The following is a 14,320-nucleotide window of genomic DNA, read 5'->3' as shown; positions in this document are numbered from 1 at the left end:
TTCGTCGATCTAAGATGCGGTTCTTTGAACACTGAACGCGCCGTTTCACTTCAATCGTCGCTGCGCAACGACTCGCTCGGATGTGGACAAAGCGGTCGCAGGCGACGATCGAGTTGCGGCGATTTGCAGTTGCGCAATTTGATCGCGCAACCGATTGGTCCCAGGTGTGCGCTCGGCATTGGACACAAACTCTGCGGACACGAAGACAACTTCGCACGATTAACATTTGCAAAATGCGAGGTAATGTAAAGTATTGGCGGATGCGTCACATGTTGGCTTGGGGCAGGACGCGTCACGAGACGGGACGGATGACGGGGCCGCTGGTGGAGTCGGATGGCTGAGTGGCAACCAGGGAAGGGAGCGCGCCGAATCTGGGACCACCGTGGAGAGATGGAGCCGCAGGAATCACTTTGTCGGTGCTAGATGGAGCGTTCCATCGCCAGGCCGCGAGGCATGACGACGGCTCGGAGAGGCGTTTATCCAACAGTGGGTAGATGATAGCCGTTGATGATGATACACGTTGAACGTGGGCCACGTTTCGTGCGATGTCGCGCTGAGAGCAATTGACTGATGCTGTGTCGCTGTACTCTAAACCACCCCAGAATTGCCGCAACGTCGAAAGAGACTGCGGCTGTATAACCTTCATCATAAAGCAGGTGAGGCACACCGAGAGAAGAGAGTCTGGTTTTCAAGGGAAACCTGGATTACAACGAAGCGAATACCACACACACACGCGCATAAAAACTGTTGATAAAATTTCACGACGATAAAACAAATTGTAGTGCATCATAAGGCTCATCGGTCATGATGACACACATCAATCGCATGCAGTTGACTGAAGCTCAACGAGCATGTACCCGATTCAAGTCGCAAAAAAATATGAAGTCGGAACTCAAGTTTGGTAGATCTACGATCGCCGAACGCAAACTCGGCATCAGAACCATGCCTTCAAAAGGCAAACTAGGAAACGCGTAGCGCCAGGGCGCGTGATCCGCTGTTGATAATAACGCAAAATTGATTGCAACGTGGCGGCTGGGTTGGTGGCACACACACACACAGTCACAAAGACAAAGACTCCCCAGCATTACCCACACAGGCTGTTGGGGTAAGTGCGAGTGAGCACACGTGAAGGCTAGCACAGCGCAGAAGCGGAACGGTGTGGTCAGCTCGACGCCGGGCCGCCTTTGTCTCCCCAGGTACCCATTTTCTGCGGAATATAAAGGAAAGCCAAGACTGGTTAAGATATTCGTGAAAAACGTTATCCTCGTGTGGAAATCCAACGCGCGCACACACACACGCATTACATACACACGCATACACAACCATCTCTGGACTTTGTTCGCTTGCGAATTACCACTGTGTGTACACGCTCCGCCGTGCGTGCGTGCGTGTGTGTGCGAGCAAGGGCCGAGCGGGTATGAGGTGAAGGAGGGCATGTGGGCTGGGGGTTAGCAAGGCTGGAGGGAGAGAATGAGAGTCGGCGCGGTTTGCAGTGCGGGTGGGAGGGAGGACTGCATGAGGGAGGAGGAGGAGGGTGGGTGGATGGGTGGGTGGGTGCACTATGAAGGTATAAGAGTAAAGAGTCGCGCTGGCGAGCGCGCTAGTAACAAGGGGCACGAGACAGCACCGCGACACAGCGAGTTTGACGCCGCTCTAATTGCGTGACGTCAGCCCCGCCGCTCATTCGGTGACTTGGCAGGGCGACCCCTCCACGCCTTGCCCCGGCGACTTGCCCCGCGGAGAAGATCGGGGAGGCGGGCGAGGGACGCGCGGGCACGCCGAGTACAAGGTGGGGGGAGGGAGGGAGGGTGGCAGGGGGGGGGCACAGAAGCGGCCAGCAGATGCGTCGAGTCGGAGGAGCCAACAGCAGGCATGTGCGTTGTTCCAGCTGAGCGGCAACTACAATGTACGTGAGCTACCTCCTGGAGAAAGACGTCGCCATGTATTCTAACCACATGCGACACTCGGGACTCAACCACCAGAACTTCTCCGCCTCGGCCACGGCGCAGTACACCGACTACGGCAGCTACCACCACCCCCACCACCACCATGCCGTGCCGGACGCGAGCGGAGTGCACGGGACGCACTCTCACCACCCGCACCACCACCACCCGCACCACCACCACCCGCACCACTCTCACCACTCCTCTCACCACCCTCCGCCGCCCAAGCCGAGCTGGCACTCGCCGTACGCGTCCGGCCGGGACGACGTGTGGACGGGCTACTCGCTGGCGGGACAGGGCGTCGCGCCGCCGCCGTCGCCTGCACCACCGCCGCCTCCTCCTTCGTCAACCGCTGCTCCGCAGCCTTCGTCGCAGCCTCCCTCGGCAGCCGGCGGGGTGTCCATGGTCACAATCCAACAGCAGCAGCAAAGTACTCCGTCTCCTCCCAGCCACATGGGCGCGCCGTACTCTCCACCGCTAACGGACTACAGCGTGGCGCAGCAGCAGCAGCAACAGCAGCAGCAGCACGCGCACTCGTTGGGGGTGCACGTTGGGTACCTGCCGGTAATGTCCGGGGGGATGGGCGGCGCGCAAGGCGAGGAGAGCTCCCCGGACAGCGTGCGCAAGAGCCCCTACGACTGGATGCGGAGGAACGTACAGCCCGCGCCAAGCATCTGTAAGCATGACCCGCCGTGACACCGCGACACCGCGACGCAGCCGTGTGGCGCCTGGCGTGGCGAGCCGAGGAAGAAGTCGGCTCGTGTTGTAGTGAGTAGAAAGGTCATTGCCCGAAACGTCAGATAATGTCTTCTGTTGCGAGGCAGTTTATGTGCAGGTTGTGGTGAACGCGCAGGCAACGTGCGTGTGTTGCTCACGTAAACGGATTGTTTACTTCGGAGGAATTATTTCCATCACCGAGTTTGCATTTAAACGTGTGAGAAATGTGTCACGTTATGAGTTATTGGAATCAAACTCGGGACGGGTTTATTTTTAAATTCGGATTAGCTGCAGAACGTTTCCACGGGGGAGCTGTTCGTCTTTCGCGTCCACTCGTGGTGCCGTGTTCCGTGGCTCTACGCGTCACATTTGACCGTGCCGCGATGTGGCACGCGCGGTTTGTTTCAGATTAAAATGCGTCCTCAACGCATTAATGAGACAATGCAAACGGGGTTCGTGCATGTTGGGTTTTCTATGGTTGTAAATGCGTGTACATTTCAATCCGTCCGAACGATTTCTTTTTTTTACCAACTGCTTTCATGAGAATAAACGGAACTTATTCTAAGAAAAAATAAGTAAATTTGGGAAACAATGGAAGTGATGTTAGTAAGTATTGTCAGTAAGTACTGTCAGCAAGTACTGTCAGTAAGGACGTCAGTAAGTACTGTCAGTAAGTATTATCAGTAAGTATTGTCAGTAAGTATTATCAGTAAGTACTGTCAGTAAGTATTATCAGTAAGTACTGTCAGTAAGTACTGTCAGTAAGTACTGTCACCACGATGCTTGCTCTTTCTACGCCAAAACGAACGCACATTGCATCGGCCAAACATCTCAATGCTGGACCCTCATGAAGGGAAAAACAAACAAACAAACAAACAAAGTCTTCGTGGGACTTAGCGAGACTTTCGCCGTAAACAAATGACACATTTAACGCTGTAAACGTATCACGAAGTGGCATCCTTCTTTTTTCTCGATGGTGGGTTTTCGAGGCATCAGTTTCGCACCGCCATCCGTCCGCCCGTTTCTGACCCTAACTGCGCACTTACAAAAAAAACCCTCAATTTAGAGCCTTTGCAGGAAATCAGTGGTTAGTGAACGCGGGCATATTAAAGCGGCCGAGTAAAACGAATTCGCGTTCACGCGTGTGGTGCCTTACTCGAGTTTTTTTACGATGGAATTGTCAAGGCCAGAATCAGTTACCGTTCCATAATTATTTTGATCGAATTTAATAAAGAAAAAAAACTAACGGAGTTGTTCAACTTCACCTGCGAATTCGCGTACGGGTTTCTGAGCGTTGTGGGGATTGTGGGCTGGAGGAGGGGGGGGTGTTAGGCGCGGTGGTGCCATGGTTAGCGCACTGTGCTATGAACACGGATACCTGAGTTCGATTCTCATCTACAGCAGTGGTGAGTGATATCTAAACATGGCTTAGGCGAACTCACCAAACCCACTTTCTTAGCCAAAACGAAGTTGCCAGCGCGATGATCTGTGTGGTCAAACAGCTACCCCTCCACCAACCATCGATATGCCTTCACCCAACAGCAGATTGATTGACTTAGCTCTGTAAATCACTAATTCACAAATACACACAACTGTTCTCCCCCGAGTTGATCAATGAAGGGCGTGATAGCGCGCGTTCGGCACGACGCTCCTCCGTACGTGCAAATGTAACGGGACACAAAGCGTTCCCGCACGTGCTTTCGGAAAGAATCAGCAACAAATATATCTCTACACAAATATATATTTCAATACGATTTCACGAAACGGATACGAGGCGGTGGGGGCGCGCGTCCGTAAGCGTGGCGAGCTTGCGTCGGGGACGCGTCAAACAATCGCGCGATGATTCATATTCTTAGGTTTTTTCGGTAAAGTCACGTAGGTAAAAAAATTTAAATTAATAAAAGTAAAATAAAATAAAAATCACGACGTTTCGGAGGCAACACAAGTTTCCGTCTTCAGGTGGAACCGTCACAGCACGCTTGCTGTATCAAGTATCGTGCTGTGACGGTTCCATCTGAAGACGGAAGCTTATGTTGCCTCCGAAACGTCGTGATTTTTATTGAATTGTTATTTTACTTTTATAAATTGTAATTTTTTACATACGTGACTTTACCGAAAAAAACCTAAGAATATAGCGAGCAAAGTGTCCCGCAAAACAATAAAACCCCGACAAACTCTGCGCCGGGCCTTGTCATTCCTGAGGCTCATCGACAGAGTCAGGACAAAACGCTGCCCATTTGTAAGATGTTATTGACACTGATTATGGAGGGATATATCGTGAGTACTGTTGCATTGTGGTCGCAAGATGAGTTGGTAAATACAGTCTAGCTCATTCGCGCGTTATTTTATCACTCGTTAAAAAAAAAAAACACGATGTTGACATTTAGCTCATGAACATTTCCATCATGCGCAAGACACGAATAGCCATGATCGATTCACTGCTGGTTGAAGGCCTCACCAAAGCAGTCATCACCATCTCTCGCGGTCTCAGCAATGCCGTACATATATACCACACGGTTAGAAAACAATATTCTAAACATTACGTGTGTTTTAATCATTATATTTACTCAAGAGTTATAGGTTTATTATGTTTCGTAAATACATCCTATCTTCGTTCATAATGTTTGGACGCTTATCGTAGATACTTTAAGCACAACAAATCTAACAACATTAACAATGCTAAGTATATATGTACAGACCATATATTTGACCCTATATTTAACCATGGTTATGCACACGTATCATCAACTGCGCGTTGGCAGTGTTTCCCAAAAACACATTAAACACACAGCAAATCCATCGCATTCTTCATTAACACTGCTTCAAAGTACGTATATATATAATAGTCTGACGTTTCGGTAATGCCCCTTCTTCGGGGCAGGTTACACACGTGAATTAAGCAACAGCCATTTTAATAATCACAGCGGCGCTCCAAAAACTCCAAGACCCGAGGTGAGCTAAGAGTCTGAAGGTCCATGCCACTCGAAGTACGGTGCGAAAGAGGTTCAACGAATTGCGAGCGATGATGTGAATCTATGAAACACAGTCCGCTCCTCCTCTGCGTCTCTTGCACGTTCTAGAACGGACGTCGCGATCGACGTTCGTCCGCAGTTTTAGTCGCGGGCCTGTTGCTGACCTGACCGCTTTTGCCTTCGTCGCAGATTCGTTGCGAGGTGGACGTCACCGGCGATGTAAGCGCACAAGAGTCATGCAGCACGGCGGCGTTGTTTGTTTACAAATGCCACGACCGTCAATTGTAGCACTTAGATACTCAGTTCAGCAGATGCACGTCGAACAATTTTTAAAAAAATATATAAATGTTAGTCCATCACGCCAATCGGCCCTTCCAGACTCGCGTTAACCAACGGCGTTTTGTTTAAAGCAAAGACATTTCGCGAACCGGTTTTGGCATGTCCGGTGGTCATCAGCAGCGTCGGGCGCGCTAAACAATCAATGATTGTCGATGAACCAGATGTCGCTGGTGAGTGTCACCTCTCTACAGCACGGGGCCATCAGCGCGAAAGAAAAACTAATATTGATGGAAACAAAACAAAGTTACAACGAACGGAGATTAGAGTCGTGTAGATGCCATCTTTACAAATAAATGACGTTAGAACCATAACATACAAATGGTATCACTAAATTTAGTTTTGTTATTTGTATGACACTGAACCGAGTTCTCCCGCTCAGTATGGTTGGCATGTTGTGTCAACATGCGCCTGCCTAGGACACTCACCTACAGCTACTGATGATTCACTGAGTTTGTGCATTCAACACCAGGTGAACCACAACTGGGGTTTTACTGCCACTTTGAAGAAACGCATGTTCTGGACATTTCGGCAAACTCGTCTTCTTCAGGAAATCATTTGCCAGGGAGATTGATTCCTTTTTGTTGTTGTTGCTCTGTGAACCCCGCAATGCTATTTTTGAGTCACTGAGTTATTTGTGAATAGGAAAGAATGCATATACACTTAGCACGCATGTATGCAAATACGATTACGTAAACATATGTATGTATAACTCTACTATGCCAGGTGGATTGTTACATCGCTAGGGATCGTATGAGATGGCGACGGCTTGGGAAAGGCCTTCATCTAGCAGTGGATCGATCATGGCTGCCGATGATTACGATGATGTCTGTACACAAAAGACAAACATCCCCTATGTAGCCTTTCGGTTGACTTTTGTGGGCACGTGCTGTTAGCGGGCACCTACGAAGGCCGGCACAGCACGCCGATTGGGCGGGTGGTCAATACCACATTCGGTACTCATTTAAGGCCGAGTCGACCGAGGGGGAGCCCAGCACGGGTTCAAACATTCGTCAAATTGGTCGCGAGCAGGGAATCGTCGGGCTCTGAGCGCTGTGCGCTTTAAAGTCCTGCAACCGCCGCTGCTGCCCCACAAACAAAGTCAGTCCTTAATTCTAGATTTGAAGCTTTCGTGACTGCAAGGAATCATCTTCTCAGGTTTTTTCGGTAAAGTCACGTAGAAAGTAAAACAAAATAAAAACAAAAATCACGACGTTTCGGAGGCAACACAAGTCTCCGTCATCAGGTGGGACCCTGATGACACAGTCAGTCCCCCACCCCCCCCCCATGGAATGAGTGCACCCATCACGCTACGTGACACTCCCGCCGTCGATATATCGCAACGTGGACAAACACGCGACGATTCCGCTGAAGGGAACAACGTCGCTAGGTTGTGGGGAAGAGGGGGGGGGAGTGCTTCACGTTTCTCACCAGCCGGTGCTGCGGCCTCATGACTAATAGCGCTTTAACGCAGCTCAAACACTCGATAAGCGCCGTGCAACTTTACAAGGCCGTGTTCACACGTCAGGCACCGGCAGATAGGCGCGCGACACGCCGCCGTGCAATCACCGGGGAGGCGGTGGCCTCGATCAACAAAGCGACTCTTTCTGCTGCCCTCGTTTGTTTAATGCGTCCGTAGCCCCGCACGTGGGTGCGTGCGTATGTTTCACCACGTACGCGTCGTTCAACAATAAGCGCTATTCATGCCCAGCGCCACGGGTCTCGGACGTGGTTCGATGTCTTCGGGGACGTAATGGGAATTTTATTTCTTTCTTCTTTTCAACTGCCGGCGGTGATCATGATGATCACCGTCATCATGAAGAATAATTATTATTGTGATTCTATTGGTCGATTGGTGAGTCTCTAAGAACGACTTGGGCACGTGTCTAACGTGGTGTTGTGTTATAGCCCGCACTGACTTCCCAAGTGTGGTGAAGTATGGTCAGGTGACGTCCACGGCTTGTCGGGAAGGGCGGAGGAAGCGCCTTTCCTCATCCAGCAGTGGATTAGCACCAGCGGCTGTGCCTACTGATACTCATAATGATAATAACACATCCACATACAATATAGATGAAAACGTGAACAAAACACGAGCTTGTACTTGTTTGAATGTAGTCATAATGCATTCTACTAAATGATGATGTATTCTGTTCAATTTAATTTACACGCGTTTTATACGCAATTGATTGTAGATTTATATATATAGTGCGTGTATTTTAGATGTTGTCCCAGATAACGTATTGCAGTGAGTTCGATATACAAGATACAGTACAGTATACCCCCATTCACGTCTTATCGTGATATGTATACAGGGCAGTTCTACATAACGAATGAACGTTCTAGACAATACAGCAGCATTCACTAGTCACTCTGTCATGTCCCGCAGTGTTAAGGGACGTCGCTTATTGTAGCGTAATATCTCAATTAGCCGGGGCATCAAACCATCTGTTGCACAAACCGGCAACGAATACCACCCCAATTTGACCACTCCTGTTCAGATGCGGTCTCGTATTAGAAGCGACAAAGGCCTACATCCAAACCGTGTTGTATGAATATATATATACATTTTTAGAGTGTAACTATATAAAAGCGTAAAGACAACTCTATTTCCAGGCAACACTAATAAGTGCCGTCAGCAGCCTCCAGGAGCGATGTTCAGTTCCGCAAAGGTATTCTCTCGTCAGGCTGGTTTCGTCTCTGTAGGTGTCATCAGCACAGATGGCATGCTAAACAGATGCTGCTGGGGTTTGGTTTTTGTGTCACGCCGTAGGCTGGCAGCGTTCCGCGCACAACACTGAAAACGATCACGTTTAACGGCTTAAATAAATGCCTTCTGCACATTTCACGAATGTGCATGCACATTTTTTTTTCCTTTGTCAAGGCGTCCTTCCTCCCCTAACCCAGCTTAAATATACGCTGCCAAGCTTGGTGGTGTTTCATTCAGACGCTGTCTTTCCGACAGACCTGTTCTTCACCTGAGGACGGCTGCTTGCGTTGTAGCCGAAACGTCGTGAGAATTGTATTTTATTATCTTTTATGTTATTATTTTATTATTTCCCTTCTACGTGACTTTACCGAAAGAACCAAGAAGATGCATGCTCAATGTTGCGTTGACGTTGAGACTTGCGCGGACGGCGCTGCCGGGATTCGGAGCTGGGTTCTGTCAAAGTCAGAGGCGTCGTCGCAATATCCGCGAAACATCTGAGCGGCGCTCTGGGGCAGAGCGGCTCGCTCGAAGTGACGACGGAGGAGGGAACGCGCACGCCCGACAGGGACGATGTCCATCGCAGAATATTGTAGCGATGAAAGCAACATCGATAGACGCGCTCGAATTGCGGCGCCTTCATCCAGCGGTGGAGTGAACATGGCTGCTGATGATGATGTTGCTGATGATGATGATGGTGTAATCTGTCACGTGTCGCGTGAGAGATGATGTCGAGTAGGCGGTGCTGCGGTCAGTGAGGTCGCATCTGGGTACATTCTCGCTCTGATAATGCGATGGCGATTACAGATAAACGGATTTAAAAATTAACCTCGATATTAATGATTACTTGATTTTTTTTTCTTCTTCCATCCTCTGTTCGTTGACGACGATGCAAGTTTTGATTTTGATGACTGCGAGCTTTTCGTGACGCGTGCCTTGAATTAAGCAGAGATAGCGGAGTGCTTATTACGCGACATTTACATTCCGTGCGTGCATTGCGAACGAAGCTCGTGCTACGTGGAGTGTTCACTCCAACTCATGCGCAGATGTATCGATTAATATCGATTCTTTTGGCTCACCGTAACTCTAATAGTTTCCAGCCCTTTGTCGATCAATCTCTGGATTAAAGCATCCCCACGCAGTGGGCGGTGATGGGGTTGTTTCACCATACGTCACCGTACCTCACCACGCTGGTGAGGTACGGTGAGTTAAAGGCAGCAGAGATCCTGGACCCGTTCAGATATCATTCGCTACTGATGTTGGCCGTGGTCGGGAATCGAACTCATTTCGTCCGGGAGCATAGCTCAGTTCGATACAACCACGCATCAAGCCTCGTGCATCACAACCGATGTTCGTTTCTCGATATGCAAATTGTATGCAAATCGCGCATTTTGCTGCTAATTTGCGGGAACAAAATATCACAAAACGAGACAGCGAACACTACGCAAGTGACGAACAGTACGAACGAGACGACGGAACGCACGTGTCTCACGTGTGTAATTGTTTCACGCGACCGCTGCAGAAACTCGAGGTGCCAATTTCAGCACCCATGTTCACAAAACATATCGATTATTGGATTGAATGATGAACCGAATCGCGGCAAGTAAGAGCATCTCGCGTGGAAAGAATCATGATATGGTTCAGCATCTTCATCATCATCATCATTATTATTTTTCGATTTAAAGCTTTCGTGACTGCAGGGATTCATTTTCTTGGTTCTTTCGGTAAAGTCACGTAGAAGGGAAATAAAAAATAAAAAATAATAAAATAAAATTCTCACGACGTTTCGGCCACAACGCAAGCAGCAGAGCTGTTTCTTCAGACGCTATCTTTCCGACAGCTCTGTTTCTTCACCTGAGGACAGCTGCTTGCGGTGTGGCCGAAACGTCGTGAGAATTTCATTTGACTATGTTTATTTTTATTATTTCCCTTCTACGTGACTTTACCGAAAGAACCAAGAACATCGTCATTGTTGGCAGTGGCGATCAACCCGATGCTGGATGAACGCCTCCCCAGGCCGCCTCCATCTCTCGCGGCCCTGCGACCGCATTGCACCCATCACCCACGCACGCGAGCGAATTTCATTGCTCCATCTCCTCGGCGGCTTTTCGGTCACTTGCTCAATATATCCATCGCTTCGTGATGGTCGACTATCAAAGCAGCTGATTCGTTTAACCCCGAAACTAAAGCCATACTTCCCCGGAATCTCGCTCTTACCCCCCCCCCATCCCCTCGGCCCCCCGCGGTATTAACATCACAAGGCGCCCTATGACAGTCGAAGCGGCGAGTCAAAGAGCGAGACTCAAAGCGAGGAATAGGAACCGCTCACAATCAAAGGCGGACCGACCCTCCCGTCTACTGCATTCGGCCACGCCCCAACCACCCATCCCACCCATCCCACCACCAACCCCAAACAATCGCCTTCCCCCCCACCCCTCCACGTCCCCCACATCCCCCCCCGCCGCCCGCCGCCGCGACAACAAAAGATTACAAGTGCGATTATTTACAATTACAAGCGACTCTTAAACAAGAGCCGGCGCCAAGGGTCGCTTCAAAGCGGCCACGCTGCCGAGCGCGATGCAGCGCCGAGACGCGCGTGGAGACCCCGAGGAGACGGGAGAGGTGGGAGGAGGAGGAGGAGGTGGTGGTGGTGGTGGTGGTGGGTGGGGGGGCCCTCGGGTATAATGCACGGCCAGATGGGGAGGGAGGGAGGGGGGCAAGATATAAAACACGGCAGATGTGTGTGGGGAGGAGGAGGAGGGGGGGTCAGTGATGGTACACGGCAGATGGGGGAGGGAGGTTCGGTATAATGGTGCGTGGCACGTGGAGGGGCTTCGGCGATGATAGACGCCACGAGTTGGGGCTGAGTGTCGGTGTTGCGTCCTCTACTCTACGGAACCACTCGACTAGCGCGGTGGTGGTGATGGTGGTGAATTTTGATATTTCGTGAGATTTTTTTTGGGTGGGGGGTGGTGAATAAATCGAACCACTGTCTCGTTCATCAATAGTGGGGGGCGGGGTGGTGGGATGGATTATGTTTGTACGATGTTGAACTTCTTTCGCACCCTACGTAGCCAACCGCGCTATTCAGGCGACGCGGGTGAAGAACAACACCCTCGCCACAAAGAGCATTTCTGAAGAAACGTTTCGGCGTTTTAGTTAAATTATTATGCCAATCATTGGCCCCAGGTCTCGGCTTTTGGGACCCTCTGCTCCGTTGTGGGTTGAGTGTTTGGCATGATGTGAGAAGTCACCGATTAGCACGGTTGGCTACTATGCACGACGCGAAAGAAGCTCAATATGCATCCAACATACACGCGCACCGGAGGAAAGCCACCACTCTCTCTCTCGAGCGAGATGGTAATGATGATGGCTATACGCCTTCATCTATCTCCTGGCCACTTCACAACACCTGGGAAGTCCTGGTGGTCGCCCATCCAAACGCCACCCATGCTCAAGCCTGCTTAGCTGTTTTGAGATCTGACAAAAAAAATCGGGCGCTTGCAGGGTGATGTTTGGCGTAGGCACCACGTGAATGGGCCTCGATCTGCCATTAAACATAAGCATCATTTCTAGATTTGAAGCTTTTGTGACTGCAAGGATTCATACTCTTAGCTCTTTCGGTAAAGTCACGTAGGTAAAAAATGAAATTAAAATTATTTATTTTTATAAATTTTAATTTCATTTTTTACCTACGTGACTTTACCGAAAGAACTAAGAGTATAAGCATCATTACAAACCACGCGAATTGATTGCGAGCAATGAAACTAGAGTATACACGCGATCTGTGGCCCTGATCATCATCATCATCATCGTCACCCCGCCCGTGATCAATCCACGACCGGAGGGGCCTCCCCAAGCGGCGACGTACATTTTTGTCTTGAACTAATAAATCACAAACCGAATGGAATGCGGGGTGGTCGTTTCCTCTGCCGCCTCTCTTGCGGTGCCTTGCAGATCGCTGTGTGCGTGGCGATGGCTGAGACGACGGTGGTGGTGGTGGTGATGACTCATTATCTGCATGGTCGTCACGGGAGAGTGTGAATCAGAGGACGGCTAGGAGAGTAAGACGAAACATCTTCTTGGTTCTTTCGGTAAAGTCACGTAGAAGGGAAATTATAAAACAATAAAAATAAAACATAATAAAATAATTCTCACGACGTTTCGGCCACAACGCAAGCAGCCGTCCTCAGGTGAAGAACAGGGCTGTCTCATTCGGACGCTGTCATTCCGACAGCCCTGTTCTTCACCTGAGGACGGCTGCTTGCGTTGTGGCCGAAACGTCGCGAGAATTATTTTATTATGTTATATTTTTATTATTTTATTATTTCCCTTCTACGTGACTTTACCGAAAGAACCAAGAAGATGAAACCCTGCAGTCACGAAAGCTTTAAATCGATGATTTAAGACGAAACAGTTGATCGAACATGAATAATACTCGGTAGCTTTCCTGGTTGTCGAAGACTCTCCGCTTGTGTTACGTCGTCAGCGAGGCTTTTGTCGGCTTTCTGTCGGCTTGAGCGTCACGCCACGCGGCAGGCAAATGTCTCGGGTCCCCCTGACGATGCAGGAGGACGTTACACGCAGTGTCGTTGTCTCGTGCGAGACTTGCAAGCAACGCAATTGCCGCCTGAGCCTGCACTGCGAGTCTAACTAATCGGCCACGTATTACAACAAAAGTTGCCTATTGTGTTGTTCTTTCTGTTATAGACACAGGCTCAACGATATTGGTCGCACGCTTTCAGCTTTCTAACCCTTGTAGAACATTAGAATGGAATTACTGGAGATCGTCCGAACAAGTCATACTTATTTTATTATTTGAAGGGTTTGCGTGCCCAATAGCGAACTATTCGTGTAAATATAAATGTGTCATAATGATAATTGTTTTTTTACCCTTTTATCTGGCAACAAAACGGACACCTTTTTTTTACAAGGAGTAATGTTTGCATAGACCACAATACCTGATGTCGTAATGCAAACAAAAAACATAACTCTGATAATGTATGCACTGTCCTTGAAGTTGATTGGTCCACACCCGAGACAGCTTTCCTTAGAGCCTAGTCTCACATTTTCTTCTGAAAAATGAGGTTCCAATGGTATAAATGGTCGTTCAACCCGCCACCACCCAGCACAGCCAATTAGTAAGGTTTGTTCACGTGACAGACCTTACTTATTGGCTGTGTCGGATGGTGGCGGGTTTAACGACACTTTTATATTGACGCGATGTAACCCACAAAAAAACCTCTATTATGGATCATATGATGTGTTCAACTCTTAGTGGAGCTATTCACATGACAAATCTCAACACTGGTCATCAGAAAAATGTTCGAAAATGTCGAAGGTATCGTCATTAGGTCTCATGGCGTGTAAAAGTGCAGTCTCCAACAACTATTAGTCCCCTCTACCTCTCTCAACTCTCTAACTGTGTGTTCTGATGAAGGGCAATTGCCTGAAACGTCACCTGTTATATGTAGATATCCCTTTTAAGGCAGTGTTGTTGACAAATGTGTTCATTTTTTTACATGTATAGTTTTAGATTAGCTGAACGCCGCGTTCTCAAACAGGGTTTAGCCAAGCGACCCGTTGTTTTGTGTGTGGGTCGCAAATGTGAGAGCATTTTGTGAGTGTTTTGTGAGTGTTTTGTGACT

General features: G+C 49.1%; 1 protein-coding gene across 2 annotated transcripts in view; it reads left to right on the top strand.

Moving 5' to 3' along the window:
- The first annotated feature begins 1,827 nt into the window (after window positions 1–1,827).
- The window catches only part of LOC144724109 (homeobox protein CDX-2-like), a 28,546-nt gene continuing 16,053 nt past the window's right edge, over window positions 1,828–14,320 (top strand). For both annotated transcript variants that reach the window (XM_078602991.1, XM_078602990.1), the window contains exon 1: window positions 1,828–2,619. In XM_078602991.1, the coding sequence (XP_078459117.1) occupies window positions 1,905–2,619 (715 nt within the window). In that variant the 5' untranslated portion in view covers window positions 1,828–1,904. The remainder of the gene's footprint in view (window positions 2,620–14,320) is intronic.

This window comes from Lampetra planeri, chromosome 19 (genome assembly GCF_965212315.1).
Source record: "Lampetra planeri chromosome 19, kcLamPlan1.2.h2, whole genome shotgun sequence".
Classification (NCBI taxonomy): domain Eukaryota; kingdom Metazoa; phylum Chordata; class Hyperoartia; order Petromyzontiformes; family Petromyzontidae; genus Lampetra; species Lampetra planeri.
The sequence above is the reverse complement of the archived record's forward strand: the minus strand, read 5'-3'. Positions and strand labels throughout refer to the sequence as shown.